General features: G+C 45.4%; 1 protein-coding gene across 1 annotated transcript in view; it reads right to left on the bottom strand.

Annotated features, from left to right (window-relative positions):
* Positions 1 to 1,136: 1,136 nt before the first annotated feature.
* Positions 1,137 to 19,711, bottom strand: part of creb3l1 (cAMP responsive element binding protein 3-like 1) — a 368,847-nt gene continuing 350,272 nt past the window's right edge. Inside the window, exons 5-11 of the mRNA XM_068045959.1 lie at positions 17,764 to 17,915; positions 15,585 to 15,734; positions 14,006 to 14,064; positions 11,972 to 12,040; positions 9,045 to 9,144; positions 7,934 to 8,060; positions 1,137 to 2,599 (exon numbers count right to left, since the gene is read on the bottom strand). Coding sequence (XP_067902060.1) covers positions 2,295 to 2,599; positions 7,934 to 8,060; positions 9,045 to 9,144; positions 11,972 to 12,040; positions 14,006 to 14,064; positions 15,585 to 15,734; positions 17,764 to 17,915 — 962 coding nt within the window. The 3' untranslated portion in view covers positions 1,137 to 2,294. The remainder of the gene's footprint in view (positions 2,600 to 7,933; positions 8,061 to 9,044; positions 9,145 to 11,971; positions 12,041 to 14,005; positions 14,065 to 15,584; positions 15,735 to 17,763; positions 17,916 to 19,711) is intronic.

The following is a 19,711-nucleotide window of genomic DNA, read 5'->3' as shown; positions in this document are numbered from 1 at the left end:
TCCTCCTTTAAGACACTCCGTAAACGTCTTTGACCAAGCTTTTGGTCATCTGACCTAATATCTCCTTATGTGGTTCAGTGTCATATTTTGTTTTATAATGCTCCTGTGAAATGCCTTGGGATGTTTTATTACATTAAAGGTGCTATATAGATATAAGTTGTCGTTGTTCAGTTAGTCACTGAACTTAACCCACAGAGCCATCTGGGGGAGGGGAGCCATTGGGTGATCTGCTAAAGCCAGTCTTTCCTACATTACAATAGTAACTACATTTCACAAAGTACTTCATTGGCTGTAAAGCGCTTTGGGATGTCCTGAGATTGTGGAAGACGCTATAGAAAAGCAAACCTTTCTGTTTAATCCTTCCACCCACTTTCCGCAGAGAGCAATTCAAGGCGGCCACTGTCTTAACCAGTTCTCAGGTCCTAAATCAAATGAGTTATGGCAATTTTCATAGAATCAGAGGTTGTACAGCACAGAAACAGGCCATTCGGCCCAACAGGTCCATGTCAGTTTTTATGCTCCACACGAGCCTCCTCCCATCCTGTTCCATCTAATCCCATTAACGTATCCTTCTATTCCTTTCTCCCTCATGTGCTTATGTAGCTTCCCCTTAAATGCATCTATGATATTTGTCTCAGCCACTTCTTGTTGAGTTCCATGTTATAACCACTCCTTGGGTAAACAAGTTTCTCCTGAATTCCCTATTGGATTTATTGGTGGCTATATGATATTTATGGCCCCTAGTTTTGGACTACCCCACAACTGAAAAATTTTCTCTACATCAGCCTACATCTCACAGGTCACCCCTCAGCCTTTTCTTTATCAAAGAATGTCTTCTCAAGGATATTATTAGTGATAGCACCCAGGCTCTTCAGCAATCTGTCTCTCCACGTTCCAGGGCAAGTGTCAGAAGCCCTCAGACAAGTAACAGCCTCCAGTTGTTTTAATCAGGAGTGGACTAGCTCCCGTGGATTCCTCACGATCCCATTGCAAAAAAAGGGGGTGGCGGTGGGGGTGTTGGCGGGAGTACTTGGGAGATCTCCTGATAAAGCCAGACTGTACCCCCTGTTTCAATCTGCTCACCTAGAAGGTTTGTTCGAACACAGCAAGGAAATAATTACAGCAGTTCCACACAATTTGAATGCAACAGGAAGCATTTTATTTCTAAATAGCTGCTATAATATGTTAGCTGGATATTGCTCCCACACTCTCCATTATCTTACATGATAGTTGCTTGTATTACAACACTTGTCTGATCCCAGATAGTGGATGTATTAACAAAGACTTCAACACACTACAGGAAACAGTGATAACCCTGCACACACACAAATGTCCAGCTTATCTCTGCCCCTCCCCCATTAAAAACCACAATTATCTTTATTTGGTGATAAAACTCACAACACAAGTGTCATAAATGGGATACTTCTTTAATATTTCCATGATGTAATTTTTATTTCCACTCACTCTAATAGACTTTCACACCTGCCTCCTCCTGAGCTGCAGGTCACCTTGCTTGTGCAAATATAGATCACATCATACAGACATTCATGAAGCATCCTGTATATATCTGAAACTCAAAACTCAACCATCAACAGTGAGAAAAGTAATGAACACAGTAAGAATAGCAAGGAGCTCATTGAGAATAGTAAGGAACTCAGTGTTAGCAATGTGAAAAGAGTGAGGACCACACTGTTAGTAGCAAGGAACAGGATGAGGGTAGTGAGAAATTCAGTGTTCGCAGTGAGGTTCAGGGTGAGAGTAGTGAGAAACGCAGTGAGAATAGTGAGGAACTCAATGTGAACAGTGGGAAATGGTGAAAATAGCGAGGAGAGCAGTGTTAGTGGCAAAAATCAGAGTGAGAATAGTCAGGGACAGATGGAGAATAGCAAAGAATGGAATGATAATAGTGAAGAATTTAGTGGGGAACACAGAGAGAACACTAAAGAACAGAGTGAAGATAATGAAGAGTGTAGTGAGTATAGCAAGTAATGTGAGAACAGTAAGAAGCATAATGAAAGTAGTGAAGAACATGGGTAGATCAGTGCAGACCGTGGTAAGAACAGCAACAAATACAGAATCTAATGCAAACATCCCTGCACAGGCACACATACATACACACAGACATACATACACACAGACATACGGACATACACACATGGACACACACACACGCATATACATACACACATACATTCTTACACAGATACACACACACATGCAAAAACATTGAACATGTTAGGCTTGCAAAATAAAAAGATTTCTCTACCAAAGGGCTATTAAAAGGGGCAGTCCAGTTACAAAGATTTTGCTGTGATTACAGTTGTCGATGCCCACCTCTCATGATGCACTTTCTCTTGAACAAATTTCCTGTGGTCAGTCTTATTGGAGTCGATCATCTCCATGTGGCCGTTGCTTAGGTATTTGGATGCCTCTTGCGACCAGGTGCTGTAATCATTTGATACATCATGTGACCGCTTCTCCTCTCTTATATCCCTGGATGTCAGCTCCCACTTATCTGAGCTCTCCACTGGAAAGAGGGCAGAGTAGCGATCCTCCAGCGAGGAGCCCTCATCATAAAACAGCAGGCTCCTGGAACGAACTAAGCAAACAGGAGAAGTGATCAGGATGCAGAGCGATTTCACAGGGTAGATTAAAAACAGAAACTAGTTCCCCTGGTGGGAAGGTCCAAACAGATTACAGAGAGTATTCCCTTCAGTATATAAGATTAAGGTGAGGTGTTTAATATGATTAAAGAATTTGATAGGATAATTTGAGAGAAACTATTTCCTTTGGTGGGGAAGCCCAGAACAGGGGGGCATAATCTTAAAATTAGAGTTAGGCCGTTCAGGGGTGATGTCAGGAAGCACTTCTTCACACAAAACGTAGTGGAAATGTGGAACTCTCTCCCCCAAAAAGCATCTGTTGAGGCTGGGGGCTCTACTAAAAATTTTGGGACTGAAATTGATAGATTTTTGTTAGATCAGAGTGTTAAGGGATATAGAATCAAGTGGGGGCTAAATGGAGTTAAGATCCAAATCAACCATGATCTCATTGAACAGTGCAACAAGCTGGAGGGGCTGAATGGCCTGCTTCTGCTCCTATGATAGCTGCCAGTGAAGAACTACCAATGAGGAGAAAAGCCAGAGAACATTCAAAGGACAAAGCTCCATAAGGAGCAACTAATTCCAAATGGCAAAGAAACTACAGCCTGATGTGTAATGGCTAAGCACCCACATTCAATCCCCAAAGTCTGTGCTCAAATAATTGCTTTCACCCATGGTGGCTGTAAGGTTGCAAACGGCCCCAATTCCTGGAGCTGGTTGGGAGAGAATCAGATAGTTCTTCCTCTCCTCGTCTCTAATATCTTCTCAGTTTAGAACTGAATTAAATAAATGTAGTTTCTGGAGCTAAATGCTCCTCATTGTCCTTGGAGTGCTCTCTCTCGTGGGAATACGTTTCCTACACTACAACATTCACTATACCTTAGATGCACTTCATTGGCTGTAAAACGCTTTGGAACATAGGAACTGGAGGAGGCCATTCAGCCCCTCGAGCCTGTTCTGCCATTCAGATGGTGACTGATCTGAATCTTAACTCCATTTATCACCTTGGTTCCGTAACTCTTTTGGGACGTCCTGAGGTCACGAAAGGTGCTATATAAACGCAAGATCTTTCTTTCATTTTGTTTATTTCTCCTGATGGCTATTCAATGATCATTACTTGAATGTTTTGCTTTCCACACAGAGAAGATCTCGAGCTGACAAACAAATAAACCTGTGCCCCATTCCAAATGAGTCTGCAAAAGGCTGAGTCACACACCCCAGCAACTGTTTCAATTCATCCAAAGCTAATTTGATACAATCCTAATATATAATGAAGGGGGAATCTAGCACAGAGGAAGTGTGAAGCTGTTCACTTGGGTCTGCATTCTTTATAGAACCTGACAATTCGGGAGTGGATTCAGAAGCAGGATATGGAGTGGACAGCAAACTGAGCACAGCCATAAAACCCCTGAAATTAAACTGTGGGGATTAACAGGATGTACAGTTAACCCATAGAACAGAGGAGGTTAACAGAAAATTTGATTCGGGTGTTCACAATCATGAATGGTTTTGATGGAACTGTTTCCAGTGGCAGAAGGGTCCATAACCAGAGGACATGGATTTAAGGTGATTGGCAAAAGAACCAGAGACAACATGAAGAAACATTTATTTGTACAGTGAGTAGCAATCTGGGATGTGCTACCTGAGAGGTGGTGGAAGCAGATTCAACTGGAACATGCAATAGAGAATTGGATAAATACTTGAAGCGCAAAAATTTACAGAAACAAGTGCAGGCACATGGGACTAATTAGATAGCTTTACCAAAGAGCTGGCACAGGCACAATGGGCTGAATGTCCGCCTTCTGTACCATTCTATGATTCTACAACAGGTGTGTCCAACTTTTTCGGGTGAGGGGCTGCATTATAATTTTTGTCCTGCATAGGGGGCTGGTGTGCAAATTTCAGAAAGATAAAGGTATTAGAAATTTATTTTACTGTTAATCAAAGCCACAAAAATGTGCATGTTTGTGAACAAGCTGTACATGAGAAGACTAATTTATTAATTTACTTCCTCATCACTATGTTGAACACTGATTTAGAGAGATACCGGGCATTGATTTTGCTTGCAGAAGTAGACAATGTCTGCCTGCACGCTTGATGTAGCGATGTGGAGTATTCCGGACAGACGTCCACCTGACAGGAATGATCTTGATTGCGCGCTCTCTCTGTCTGTCCCTGCTTCTGTGTGTGTTTCTCTCTCTGTCGCACTCACTGTCTCTGTCTCCCTCTCTCTCTCTGTGACCTCCCCCTCCTCCTCTCCGTGTCACCTCCACCCATCCCAAGGCCCAGTTAACCCAGCACCCTGCCCCCAGGCTCTGCTGCCTCCTCAGGTGGCTCCTCCTTGGTGGCAGGTGCAGATATGAAGAGCCCAGGGCCCCAGTTCCAGGCTGGGTCTGTACACAGGCAGAGCCAGTGCTGGGCCTGGGGCCCGAGCTCAAGGCCAGGAAGGCTGTACTGGGAATGGAGTTCGGGCGGGAAGCACTGGCAGACACGCAACTCAGCCTGGGCGCTGCCTTCTTACTAAAGGAGTCGGAACATCAGGTACTGAAGCGTGTCTGCTATCTTGGTAAAAGGAGGACATGTGCAGTGAGGCATCTTCGCCATGTCAGTAAAGGAGCTGCAGCCATTGTCAGTCACAGAAGGTTTTGGCGGCTGGAAGAAGCCAATGGCAGATTTTCAATGGAAATTCCTCATCCTTGGTGGGCCGGATTAAAACCTTTGGTGGGATGGATTCTGGCCTGCGGGCTGTATGTTGGACAACCATGTTCTGAAGCATGCCTCTGACATTCCGCTCCCTGCAGCTTTTAGGAAAGCATTAACCCACTGATTATTAAAAATCCAATGCATCTATTAAGAAAGCAGAGAGAGGAATTTCAGAGGAATGCAGTTAGTATTGCAGCTAATCATCCACAGTGCAGGTTTGCAGGACTATAATTTTTAATTTGCAGATTGAGCAATATTTTCCATTAGATGGCACTGTGTTTCTCTGCCAGTAGAAATGGCTGCTATCCCCTCCGTAAGACGGGTTTCAAATGAAAGGAATTCACAGCCTCAGGGCATCCCAAAACACTTCACAGCCAATGAAACGGAGTCACTGTTGCAATGTAGGTAACAGGGCAGCCAACTTGTGCAAAGCAAGATCCCACAGAAATGAAAACGGCAGCAAGTTAAAAAAAATCCACCCCATCTTGTTGCTATAAAAACATCAGCAAAATACTGCGGTACTGGAAATCTAAAATAAGGAGAAAACATTCAGCGGGTCAGGCAGCATCTGAACAATGCAACAAAAGCAAAATGCAGGTTCTGATGTATGGTCATCGACCTGAAACGTTAACTCTGTTTCTCGCTCTGCAGACACTGCCTGATCTGCTGAGTGCTTCCAGCACTTTCTGTCTTTATGAAAATGTATTTGGTAGAGCCAGGAGGATATGTGCCGTTACCAGGGCGATGTCACCATATCCTAGTGTACCAATCATTCGTCCAGCATGCTTCATTTCACCTCTACTTCGGTGGTGGGGGTTGGGGGGGTGGGGTGTTGTAGGAAAAAAGTTAGGCAACATTTTTTTGGGCCAAGCTGGCAAAAATATCTGAGCTGCAGGATATTTATAAAATCCTCACAGACTGTGGATTTCCGACAGGCAACTTTACTCAATGAGTTGGGTAGGAGCCCAGACTGTCACTCGGCTGATGTTAATGAGTGTTTCAAAGGAACGGCCATCACCAAGCCCCCTGACCCAGTAACTCCTGAATCAGTAATGCAGTTGCTGAATCCTGGGGAGGTGCCATGTGGCATTATTGGAGGAACCAGATTCATCGGATTTAGGCACTTTTAAGTAGCATGCCACTTACAGGAATCGAAACACGGTCCAATTCTGGGATTAGAGTGGTTTGTTCCACAGTCTGGGGGCAGGGGTGTGTGTAATTTTGTCCTTGGGTGATAGTGTAGAATGGGTGATGTTGAATCAGACGCCTGTTACACATTCTTCCTGATTTTTATTGAATGCAATGACAATTAAAATGGGGAGATCTGTGTAAGGGGCGACTGATTTGATATCGCTCAGTCTACACTTTCGCCCGAGGGCAGTATGACCCTCTTGGTGTGCGTGGTCCTAATTTTAATGCGGTGTCGATATTCCACCAGTGCCCGCGGTGTCAGTGGCTGTGAGAAGGGGCTCGGCAAACAGTGAGGGCTGGATTTTATGAAGCCGGTGGGGGTCTCGACGCCAGACCAGAAAGGTAAGGGGAACCCCACCTCTGCTTTTGGAGCACCCAGCCCGGCTCTATTTAATGGTGCTCGGGCACTTAACTGCCCGGTGCTGGGGTCCCTGCCCCTTTAAGGATGGGAATCCTGCCTCCAAGAGCTGCCAGCCAATCAGAGGGCTGACAGCTCAGTAGTATCGGCAGCACTACCAGGAGTGGTGGCCACTGCTGGTACTACAGTGGCCCAGGACCAGGCCCAACACCAAAGCTCCAGACCCCAGGAAAGTTGTCAGAGTTGCTGGGAACGGTCTGGCAGGCTCCGGCTAGTGACGAGGGAGAGTGGGCGCTGAGGATGGGTGGGGGTGTTAGCACAGGAATGGCCTTTGCCACCAGGAGCCTTCTGTGAGCCACAGATAGTCTACAGAGGAGGCACCGTCCCCACTGCCACTCCTTCCCCATGCCCGCAAACCTTGAGTTACTAGACGATCTCCCCATGTGACGGGGCTCCCACCAGACACAGGTAAAATGCCAGCGGAAGTGGGAAGAGGCCCTTAAGTCGTCAATGATTGGCCATTTAAGGGCCTCAATTGGCCTCTGGGCGTGAAGGCCGTCTTCGGCCTTCCCAGCTTTGAACTAAATTCAAAGATGTTGGGAAGGCCACAGGCACTCCACCCCTGCCTTCCCTCACAATTTTATGGGCCCCTCTGCCTCTGTTTCCTCGCTAGGGGCCTCCAGGACTGGCTCCGGCTACCCTGCCACACTTACTTGGATTCTGGGGCTCCAGTGCCCAGCCTGGTCCCAGTGGCACTGCCGATATGACTGAGCTATCGGCCCTCTGATTGGCTGGCAGCTCTTGGAGGCAGGATCCTGTTTTTCAAGGGACGGGCCCCCGGCACAGGGCAGTTAAATGCCCAAGTGCCATTAAATAGAGCCGGGGGTCTCCAAAGGGCCAAAGAGGGGATCACCTCGCCTTTTGGGCCCAGCATTGAGACCCCCGCTGGCTCTATAAAATCTCCCAGCGTTTCACTGGGAGAGCAGAGAACGGGACAACAACTTTTCAATTTGGTCACAATAAGAGCTGGTTCTCAAACCAAAGGATCGAGGAAACAGCCCCACAGAGCAGTACTTACCCTGACTCGTGGTGTAGACATCAGACGCAGACAGTGGAGCTGTTTTGACTGTCTGGGAGACAGTAGAAAATTCTGGGAGACAGGGCATGAAGGAGCCCAGGACAAGGACAAAACAGACCACCACAACCTGTAATGACAAACATAAAATGATATCAACAAAATCTTTTCTTTTTCAAGTGCTTGTGAATACTGTGATTACTGGTACAGTCTGCCAGCATTGAGTGTGTTTTATCAGGGACAGGCGAATCCTGTGATTACCGATACAGTCTACCAACACTGAGTCAGGGACAAGCGAACACTATGATTACTGGAATAAAAACAAGAAATACTGGAAATACTCAGCAGGTCTGGCAGCATCTGTGGAGAGAGAAGCAGAGTTAATGTTTCAGGTCAGTGACCCTTCTTCAGAACTGTGATTACTGGTACTGTTTGCCAGCACCTCCAGGTTTCCATCTAAGTCACATACCATCCCAACTTGGACTTGGTTCCTTCACTGTCCCTGGGTCAAAATCCTGGAAGTCCCTTCATAACAGCACTGTTGGTGGACTTACACCCCAAGGACTGCAGTGGTTCAAGAAGGCAGCTCAGCACCACCTTCTCAAGGGCAATTAGAGATGGCCAATAAATGCTGGCCTTGCCAGTGACACTCACTCCATGAGTGAATAAAGAAACAACTTCATCAGATTGGTTTTACATCTGTGGGTTTCTTTTAACAACAATCCTTATACTCTTTGTTGAGATACATGAAGTACCTGCTGCTTTAGAGCAGTTGAATTCCATCATCTGTTTCTCGGGGTTAATGAGTTCCTGCTTGGCAAACCTGCACTGGGTGTCACAGTTTAGTGAACAGTGAATTCGGCCTCGGGTTTCCAAATAAACCAAGACTGAACTTGCAGGCTCCTCAGCCAAAGTTACTCTCAATGCCCCAACAGGCCGACACTTTGCTTCAGTGTTACTGTTCACCATCTCCACACCACTGGAGAAAATAAGTGGGCAGCTGGTAGTTGTGCTGGTATATTGGTGAAAGAAGATGCAGGTGATCACCGTAATCATCTGCTACTCCTCCCCCACCCCACGGTTATCGAGGTTCCACTTTGATCTTGATTCTTACCATCAGGCAGGTTCCTGTCTGTGTTGACGCCACCCGGTAGGGTCGAGGCACCTTTCCAGCCACCAGCGCCTGGAGCTTCTGCAACTGCTGCAACAGGGTCCTGGAAGAACAAGAGGCGGGCATCGTTATTGGAGCATTTTACCACTGACTTTGCAGGCGTTACGGCAGCTGTCAGGACAACCAGTTGCCCCAGTATAACTCAGGTGCAGTCAGTATTTCTCTCTCACTGCCTCCTCTGAATGCTAACACAGTAAAACAAAGTAAGACAGGAAGCTGAATGGGGCCTAGAGACTGATAGTGAATCTTAATGGCCTGTGGTCAAATGAAAATGAGAGATTTTCTATCTTTATGTTTTACTTTGGTGCAAACAAACCAGTGAAGGACTAGAGAGAAAATCCCTGTGTTACTGACCACATAGGCTGAAGCTGGAAACAACAATCAACAGACTAAACAATGGCCCTGCGGAAGTTCAGTTCAGTGGAAGAGCTGTTCCTGCCTGGTTACTGAAAATACCATGACTAATATTTATAGATTTTTTTTCCAGTACAAGTAGTTCCCTGTTCTCACTTAAAGGAACTTCTTATTCCAGGACTGGAGTCAGCTGTTTCCGGAGGCCAGTGTTGTACTGTTTGCACTACCTGGCCTTGCCCTCCTTAAAGGAACTCGAGCTCAGGAGGCTTCCCACAAATATCCACCAGTTTAAACATTCACTCTGTCCACCGCCGGCACACTGTGGTTACAGTGTGCACTACAGCAAATCACCAGGACCTCTTCACAGCACCTGCCAAACCCGTGACCTCCACCACCTTGAAGCACAAAGGCAGCAGCTGCTTGGGAACAGCTTCACCTCCAAGTTTCCTTCCAAGTCACACACCACCCTGCCTCGGACTTGGTTCCTTCATTGTCGCGGGGGCAAAATCCTGGAACACTCTACCTAATAGCACCATGGGAGTACGTTCACCACACGGACTGCAGCAGTTCAAGAGGAAGGCCCACCATCATCTACTCAAGGCAACTAGAAATGGGCAATAAACACATTTTTTTAAATGCACTAGCTTCCCAATTTCAGTGTTCAATGCTGTTCTCTAGATCACACAGTACCACCAGCAGAGGGTGCTCTTATCCACTTGAATCAGCTCCCCTTTGATGTTTGAGGCACTGGCCTGTGAATTGTGAAGATTGAATGGCAGTGCAGAACCTCACTGTGAGCAGACACAGCTTGGGTTTTCTGCCACCTACCCGAGTCACTGTGCTGTGCGATTTACAGTCAGGAAAGAAACAAGTGACCAGCGTCAGCCCACTTGTGAAGAAGGAGTTGTGTTAACGAGGGCCCGAGCTAGAAGTCACGTTCTTGGAGCTAGCTCCAGTTAGACCCCGATAAACAATGGACAAATTAGTCAATCAGCATTTATGTCTGCTGTAGTTGGAGGCTTAAAGCTATCTTTCTGTTCTGAGAATATATCAAAAAGTTGCATTTTTTTTGGTTGAAGAAAAGATACCTGTGAAAGAAAACTTTTATATCACCTTTCACATCTTCAGAATGTCCCAAAGCAATTGACAGCCAATGAAGTACTTTTAAAGTCATTGTTGTAATGTAGGCAAACATAGCAGTCAATTAGCACACAGCAAGTTCCCAAAAACAGCAAGCAATGAATAAGCAGATAATTTAATTTGAATTGTTGTTGGTTGAGAGAACTCTCTTGTTCTTATTTTCTAGTAGTGCCATGGGATCTTTTACATACACCAGAACAGGCAGAAGGGGCCTCAGTTTAATGCTTTGTTTGGCACCTCTGACAGAAGATCAGAGCAGTTCTCCCCAGTGTCCTGGCCAATATTTATCCCTCAATCAAAATCACTAAAACTAGTTGTCTCATCATTATTTCATTGTTCTTTGTGAGGCCTTGCTGTGTGCAAATTGGTTCCCTGAGGTCATGAAAGGCAATATATAAATGCAGCTCTTTTTTTTTTAAGTCTTTCTTTTTCCCTGCTTCAGGAGCACCCAGTTTGCTCTGGTAGCATGACCAAGATAGGCATGTGTGGGAATCTTGGCTGTAAGTCTACAGGTTGCCACTCTTTGTTGCAGTCTGTTTCTACCCCACCATGCTGGGATTTAATGTGTTGAGTTGGCCATCATCGTTTTGGAGAAATCCTGCACCATTGGGTATCTAGAGTGGGTAAAGATGAAACAAGTGGTGTTTTCGGCAGGGTTTTGGTGCGACAGCACACAGTGATGGAGGATGGCAGGGATTGCTTCTCTCCCCATTGTCTCCCATATCCTGGGTTATGACATCAGAGGCAGGATGCGCAGGGATACGGGGAACTTCAGCAGACAGAAGCAGGGATTATCTTATCCCTGAAAGACATGGAGGTCCCTGCAATAAGGAAAACTTCAGCACCCATTGAACAGGGTGGGTTGGGGTGGGAGGTCCCAATTTACATGCTGCTTGATTTTAGGCTCTTCAAAGCAGAGTGAAATTGGATGGAGTAGAGTCTGCGCAGGTCATTTACACTGGGCAGGTTAAGTTATAATTGCGTGTAAGGAACTGGGTGTTGTGAATCTCCTATTGGACAGGTGAAGAGTAGCAGCAGCCCTGGAGCAGCAGAGCAGCCTTTCCTTGGAGGGATGGGAGCAGCCCGACATTGCTGGGTGGGGTGAGAAAATGAGAGAGAAAGGAAATGGTACTATTAATTTTGCAAGTTTACAGTATTAGTGAAATTCTGCTGTAAACTCGGTAACACAACAACAACCTACATTTAAATAGTGCCTCTAACATCACAAGGCACTACAAAGAAGTGTAATCAGAGGAAAACAGACACTGAGCAAAAGAAGGCAATATGAGGAGGTGTGACAAAAAGCTTATTCAAAGGAGGGTCATTAAGGAGGAGAGAGAAGCAGACAGCACAGATTGTACACGGAGCTCACTTACCGATTCACATTCTCCAGAGTCTCCACTTTTTTCCAGAGCTCATTATTCTCCGAAGTGTAAGTCTCCACTCTGCCAAGAACAAAATAAGCTGATCAGGAAGGTAACAGGTACATTTAGCTGCTGATCACTTCATCTTAAAATGAATAATTCTACCTAGGGGGAGATGGAGTGAATTTTGCACTCATCAAGTTGAGGGTCGTGAACGCTGGGAGTGGAATATTTCCCCACTTTCTGAATTCATTCTCAGCATAAAGCACTCCCAAATTAGGTGCAGCACAGCCTAGATGCAGAGCAAAGCCTCTTCTACACAGCCAACAATGTGGCTTCATCACAAACTCAGAGGAGGGTTTCTTGCTGACCCACTATGGTGTTCCCATTTTTTATAGCCCCATCATCCTTGTCGCTGGCTGTTATTCCTGCCATACTCAGATTTTAATACAGCATTCACATTGCTAAGATCCGAAATGCTGCATTGAGCTGTGGACATTGATCCATGGCACTGTACTGACTCACTCAGTAACTGTGCCTTAATATTGTGTCAGCTCTAGTAGAGCACAAAGAGCCCCAGAATGTTATGGCAGACATCAAGTATCCCACTCCTATTCTGCAGATCTTTTTTTTTTTAATTCTTTCATGGGGATGTGGGCATCGCTGACAAGGCCAGCATTTGTTGTCCATCCCTAACTGCCCTTGAACTGAGTGACTTGCTAAGCCATGTCAGAGTTAAGTGAAGAGTCAATCACTTTGCTGTGTGTCTGGAGTCACATGTAGGCCAGACTAGGTAAGGACAGCAGGTTTCCTTCCCTAAAGGGCATTAGTGAACCAGATGGGTTTTTAATACAATTGATGATAGTTTCTATATGATTAGATTAGATTAGAGATACAGCACTGAAACAGGCCCTTCGGCCCACCGAGTCTGTGCTGAACATCAACCACCCATTTATACTAATCCTGCACTAATCCCATATTCCTACCAAACATCCCCACCTGTCCCTATATTCCCCTACCACCTACTTATACTAGTGACAATTTATAATGGCCAATTTACCTATCAACCTGCAAGTCTTTTGGCTTGTGGGAGGAAACCGGAGCACCCGGAGAAAACCCACGCAGACACAGGGAGAACTTGCAAACTCCACACAGGCAGTACCCAGAATCGAACCCGGGTCCCTGGAGCTGTGAGGCTGCGGTGCTAACCACTGCGCCACTGTGCCGCCCTATTCATGGCACCATTACATTTTTTTATTAATTAATTGAATTGAAATTCCACCAGCAGCTGTGATGGGATTTGAACCCGTGTTGTGAACCAGTCTGGGCGTCTGGGTTACTAGTTCAGTGACATTACCACTACGTCACCGTCTCCCCTGATCTACCCCAACCAATCCAATTCCTCACATTGACTGATAGCCAAGTTCCATTCGTCACACAGCTCAGGTTCCCTAGCTGTCTCTGAACACGCCACAGTATTTGCTCCACCCTCCCTGTATCACAATCTTCATCTGCCTACAACCCCCTCCATTTCAGAGCAAAACAGAGCATGCAACCAGTGTCAGCGAACAAGGAAATTAAAGGCGCATCATCGGGGCAACCTGAGGAACTAAATTTATCCTGGCAAAGTGCAATGGAGCATCAGTGAGATACCCAAGTGCAATTCTAGCCAGATTTATAAAGGTGGGTTTAATGTTCATGAAAGGCTGCATTGAACATTTCCTCACACATATGTTTTGTGGAATTGGCAGGGAAGAGAGACTTTTCTCTCAACAGTTTGATTCATATCCAGGTGTCCAAAATAGAAGGTGTTAGCTTGTTGTGCAACCTAGTTCCATCCCCAGCTCCTAACCTCATACCCTTCTGTTAAAACAATCACATATTTAATTAATTCCTAATTTTACATTACTGTATTACTGTAAATATGCTAAGAAGTGCTGTAAAAATACAGTGGTAGGAAAGATCGAAAGCCCCAATGTTTGAAGTGAGTTACATTTGACATGGATCAGTCATGCCTGAACTCACACTGGTTGGTGTGCCACTTACTTTTTCTCTAGACTGTCCACATATTCCTTCTTCTTCCTCCGGCTCTCCTGAGCAGAAATCTGAGCCAAAAGAAAAGAGTCAGACAGATACACAGTACTAAGCCCTGTTCAACAGCCAGATAGTTCCAGGAGTAAGGAGTCGCTGTCATATAATCATGGTGACCAATTAAGTTGAGTACACCCAATTACTGACTACCTCTGAGCGAAGTTGGGAAAATAGATACTTGGGAGTGAGTTACAGGCTGGAATCCAATTGAGGGGTTCAGATGGTTTATATATAGAATTATGGATACCCAGGAGTGAGTTACAGGCTGGAATCTAATTGAGGGGTTCAGATGAATAAGTGAATCAGTGCTTATATATTATAATAATGGAGATTTGGGAGTGAGCTACAGGCTAAAATATTATTGGGGGGTTCATATAGACCACATTTTTCCAAGGTAAACGTCATGCCTGGCACTAACTGCAAGAACACTGTGCAGTTGAAGTGGATTGACAATTGTGAGGCAATCACTTGAGGTTTATCAGGACATAATGTTTTGTTGAATGGCAGGAAGTAGCACGCAGGCTGTGTATCACAGTATACATAACAATCAATGTGTATCTTATGTTTTAATACATTTCAGTAGTTAATGTAACACTGCCTGACTCAATCTATAATAAACAAGTAAATTAAATCAAATTACATGTAGGGGACGCATAAGGGGTAATAATAATGTAACTTGCTGGGTGGGAAACCTCTGGGATTGGATGGAACACCGATTTTAAACCCTGCTTAATGGATTCAACGGAGAGTAACATTGGGTGTGAAGGAAAACCAGCATTGCATCTGATCCCATCAGTTTCCCACCGGGTTAGGTTAAAATTGCTCTCTATATAGTTTTTGTTCCGTGTACGTTTATGGACTGCATCTATATTATATTGTGGTTACAATTTGTAATTCTTTTGGGGCACCTCAGCCTGATTTATTCCCCTGGCCAGTCGTTGCCTCTGGATAGACTGTAGAATGGGGCCTAGCAGCATTTAACTGGGCCCTCAGGCTTAACATTCAGCCTGCCGAGAATCACAAGGGAAGTCAGGGCACTAATCTGGTTCCAATGGCAGCTGAAAGGAATTCTAAAATAATTGTTTTAGTTAAAATTATTTTCACAAAAGTCAGATCCTAATCAAGATAGTATGGAGGTGACTCCAGAGTGGTTCATCTTTGTTTTCATTACAAATAGGAATAATGAATAACAGCCACTTGAGTGAAGTACCAGAGGGCACTTGATGTACCCAGTAGATGGTCAACAACATCTGGAGACATAACTCCGTGCACAGATAGGGTTTCCGCCAAAATCCCACGAAAGGCATGTCGGCAGAGCAGGAGATGTTCCGAGGAAATTCACGTCCTCCCCTCCTCCTCAGTCTCAGGCACCTGCTCTTGCCATTTGGGAGTATTCTGTGAGTGTTTACTATTGGCCAGGAAATTCCTCAGAGCTCCTCACACTCTGCCAGTATTGCTTTAACAGAAATGCGATGGAACCCACAGAATTCCCTGGCTGTAATATTGTGCATCAGGAGTTAGTTCTATTCTTTACCTTGTTCTTGATTTTTCTCCGGACTCGCTTGAGGGCTTTTTCCTCAGCCTTTGTGAGCGGCAGCTTGGTGGGGATTGGGTAACCCTCGGCGATCAGGGTCCGCTTTTCCTCTTCAGTGAGCAGCAGGGGGCCTGATGTACCTTGGAGCTTCTGGCAACAGCAAGAGAAGACGAGTCGGGTTCACCAATCTGTTTCCACCTCACCAGTAAATCCCAGCACCTCCTGACAATATTAGGTTTTGCTGGGGCTTTTTTTGGCATCTCTAACTTGAATGGACCATAGGCATGTTTCTTACATTAGTTACTTTATTAGTTATTTTATTTCTTATATTAGTGGTTCCATTAAAGAGGAGCTTGTCATTGCTCATTCTTGTTCCGTAACTCTTGTGCGGAGTTTGCAAGTTCTCCCTGTGACCGCGTGGGTTTCCTCCGGGTGCTCCGGTTTCCTCCCACCGCCAAAGACTTGCAGGTGATAGGTAAATTGGCTGTTATAAATTGCCCCTAGTGTAGGTAGGTGGTAGGGCATATGGGATTACTGTAGGGTTAGTATAAATGGGTGGTTGTTGGTCGGCACAGACTCGGTGGGCCGAAGGGCCTGTTTCAGTGCTGTATCTCTAAAAAAAAAACACTGGGCAGCCTATTGTCCCCCTTGTTGGTCCATCCAAGAAGGCCCAGTTACTGGGTGAGAGATCCAGATCAGGAAAGCCACGGGTTCAATCCCCAATCTGGGGAGTGATGATGTTCCTGCTGCCATTGACCTCAGTCCCCTGGGTTAAGGAGGGATAAGTTAATCAGGGATTCCTCCCTTGATCAGGCTGGGCTGTGAAGCCTTCTCAGTCGAACAGCCTGCTGACACTCACCATCTAGGCTCGCCCAATTGGCTGAGCTATTAAAGAGCACAGCCGGTGGAACTGATCCCCAGCAAAACACTTAACTCTAGCTGGGAAAATAGAGTAAAATGTGTAAGGTTTTGGATAGAAAGTGGAGTTTGGGAATTATAAAATAATGCGCAAGTTGTATAAAATAAATTAATTCAATCAATCAAACTGACATTGAGATTATTCAATTGATTACTGACATTTATTGAGGAATAAATATTTAAAAACTTTGTACTTACCTCAGCAATATAATCTCCATTTCACCTACCACCTACTCCCTACACATACAGATGCTAGTGGGTAACATGGTCTGATGCAGTCATGATCCAAGCAAAACACTTCTTATAGAATAAGTTCCATGTTGGTCGAGACCACCTTCTATTTAATGAATAACATTGCCTGCTGCTTCAAAGGCCACTGCCGTCCTGTCTATTTTTTTTGTAATAAAGCTCCATTTCTCTCTCCTCCCTGACATCCATAAATAATTTCTCTCCGCTACTACAATTCTTGCACCATGTTTTCATTGGCAGCCTTCTCCTCTCTTTCAGCCGACAAGGCATGATCGGGATTTCCCTGGAGCTCAGCACTCAGTAGATTAAAAAAAAAATAAAGACTTTCATTTATTTGGTGCTTTTCACGACGTCGGGACATCCCAAAGTACCTCACAGCCAATGAAGCTCTTTTGAAGTGTAGTCGGTGTTGTAATGTAGAAAACGTGAGAGCCAATTTGTGCACAGCAAGCTCCCACAATCAGCATTGTGATAATCACCAGATAATGTTTCAGGGATTGGTTGAGGGATATATGTTAGCTAGCACAACGGGGAGAACTCCCATCTCTTCTTTGAAACAGTTGTATGGAATTTTGTACATCCAGTTGAGAGGGTAGATGGGACCTCTGGCAGTGCAGAATTCATTCAGTTCTAACACCGGAATGGCAGCCTAGATCTTACGCTCATGTGTCTAGAGTGTGACTTGAATCCATGACCTTTTGATTCCAAGGCAATAGGGCTACCAGCGAGCCAAGGAACAAAGGCCAGGGAGCAGGTGAACAGCTCCTTGACATGACCTGGGATCGGTGGGGGAGGGGTCAAATGGAGGGGAAAAGAATAAACTCCACAAAATAAATGAGGGGGATTCGGAAAAAAAAATAGAAATGAACTGAAGTTTTTGTTGTAAATGTTCTGCCCTACAAGGTGCAAATGCTCTGAGACATACTCTTAGCGGCTTTCACTCCCCAGATCCTTTCTGCCAACACTATAAGTTGCCCATATTATACCCTAATGTTTTCATCAGCAGACATACGTGAGGAGCCGTGAGCAGAGGAGACGATGAAATCGCACTGGATGACCGAGCCTGTGGTCTGGCTGGACTGGAAGGAGGGAGGGACCGAGGACTCTGGGAGCCATCGCTGTCACTGCTGTGGCTGCTGGGGGGAGTAGGTGGCAGTTGCACATCTGAGGGAAAACATGAAGCAAAGGAAAGTCAAGTAATGGTTCACAGTAATTACAAACCAAACAACTGAGCTCAAAAGGTGAGGATGGGCAAGGAGGGTGAGATACCCAGAGTCCCCCACTGACCAGGATGATAGTCAGTCAGGTCACATTGTTTTGAGAGGCCTTTCCAAATGAGGTGGCCTGGATATCCCACCATTTCCCTGTAGCCCATTTATTTATGATGCGTTCACAATAGAAATGCTTTGTACAATCTCAGCATCGATAGCAGTGCATTGAAATTCAAGCCAAATCGATAGATGCACCACAACAGCTGCGCATCACTCCTTGTCCCCAAGGCAGATGGTGTGTCCCAGGGCCTCTGCTGACACTAACCAGCAGTCGGTCACTGGGATACACATCAAGGGGCTCATTGCAAAGACTCGCTGAGAAGAGACATCTGGGCCTCTGCCACACGACAGCCTGACCAAGATGGCAAACACTCAGGGGGTTGGACAGTGCATCAGAGTTCCCAAATTCTGCGCATGCGGTGCTGGGGCAGAGCCTCAGGCCCATGCTTTTCTACACCACAGCCACCCTCAGAGCGCCATCAGCAGCAAGCTGGCAGCACCCTGGAGTCAGTACTTGGTACAGGAAGGAGCCAAGACATAGGAGAGGCAGTCTCTCCTGCAGAACTTCAGGGGCAAGAGTGAATATTATGAATTCGGAGTAGGGTGGGGAATACACACGATAAGTAGGAGAACACAAAAGAGTTTTGAAACTCCATTTTGCCAGACTGCTTATTGTACAATTATTCTCTTCAACAGCTTTATTTTCATCCCAGGAAACAAGTTATTTTGACTTTCAGAATTTATAACTGCTTCACTTTCTAAAGCTGACAAGGAGCAGATTGCTGTCCAAAACATGACTGAACCAAAGAAACATCCACAAACCCACTGTGCTTCCTAATGCAGTTAATCTGAGAGACCAAACACTGAGATGGGAAGGCTGATTGCAGGCTCGCCTGCCCTATGGCCCAAGGTTGCTCAGCAACCTCCCCCCTACCTTGGAGCAGTGGCCCTGTACTGAAGCCTATGGCCATCGCTAACTACTTCTGACTGCAGCTGATCCTCACCTGATGGGTTCTGGGGCACAGTATAAAAAGTGATCATTGCCGCAGGTGGCAAGACTGATGTCAACAGACACAGAACATTGACACTGGCATTCAGTGTGTGCTATAAAACCCTCAGTTACTGGTTAACCAGGGAGTTGGAGTTAGCAAATAAGAATAGTTCTTGGAGTAATCTATTTTAGTTAAATGGATGCAGCTTTGACACAGCACTGCAGGGTGATCACTTTAATGGCTGAGGTCTGCAGCAACAGCCACACAGTGTCCAAGCTGTCACCCCAAGCTTTTTTGATCATTGGATTTTTTTTGACAAGAATTTCAGGTTGGGAGGTTTGCCCACATTTTCCCAAAGCCTGAGAATTCAATTCAATCCTCCAGGACTGTCCTGGAGTATCCAGGGATGAAAGATTAATCTCCAGGCCACTGCTGCGAGCAATTCAGGGGGCAAAATCATAGACGCATTAAAAGATCTGTTTTACTTCACTTTCTTTGAACATTTTTGTTTATTAATTATAAATATACTGGTGATGAAGGAAAACAGCATGTTTGACTGAGTGGTCCAGTTGGAGGTGGGAGGTCATGTGATGAAACCTCTAGCAATACGTTCAACCAGGGTTGGCAAAAGGTTACATAGATTGGGGAACTCTCCCTGTGGAAACCCTACTGCCAAACACTGTTATTAGCGAGGACT

Source organism: Heterodontus francisci, chromosome 14 (genome assembly GCF_036365525.1).
Source record: "Heterodontus francisci isolate sHetFra1 chromosome 14, sHetFra1.hap1, whole genome shotgun sequence".
Lineage (NCBI taxonomy): Eukaryota > Metazoa > Chordata > Chondrichthyes > Heterodontiformes > Heterodontidae > Heterodontus > Heterodontus francisci.
Note: the sequence above shows the minus strand (reverse complement) of the source record. Positions and strands in the feature narration are given on the sequence as shown.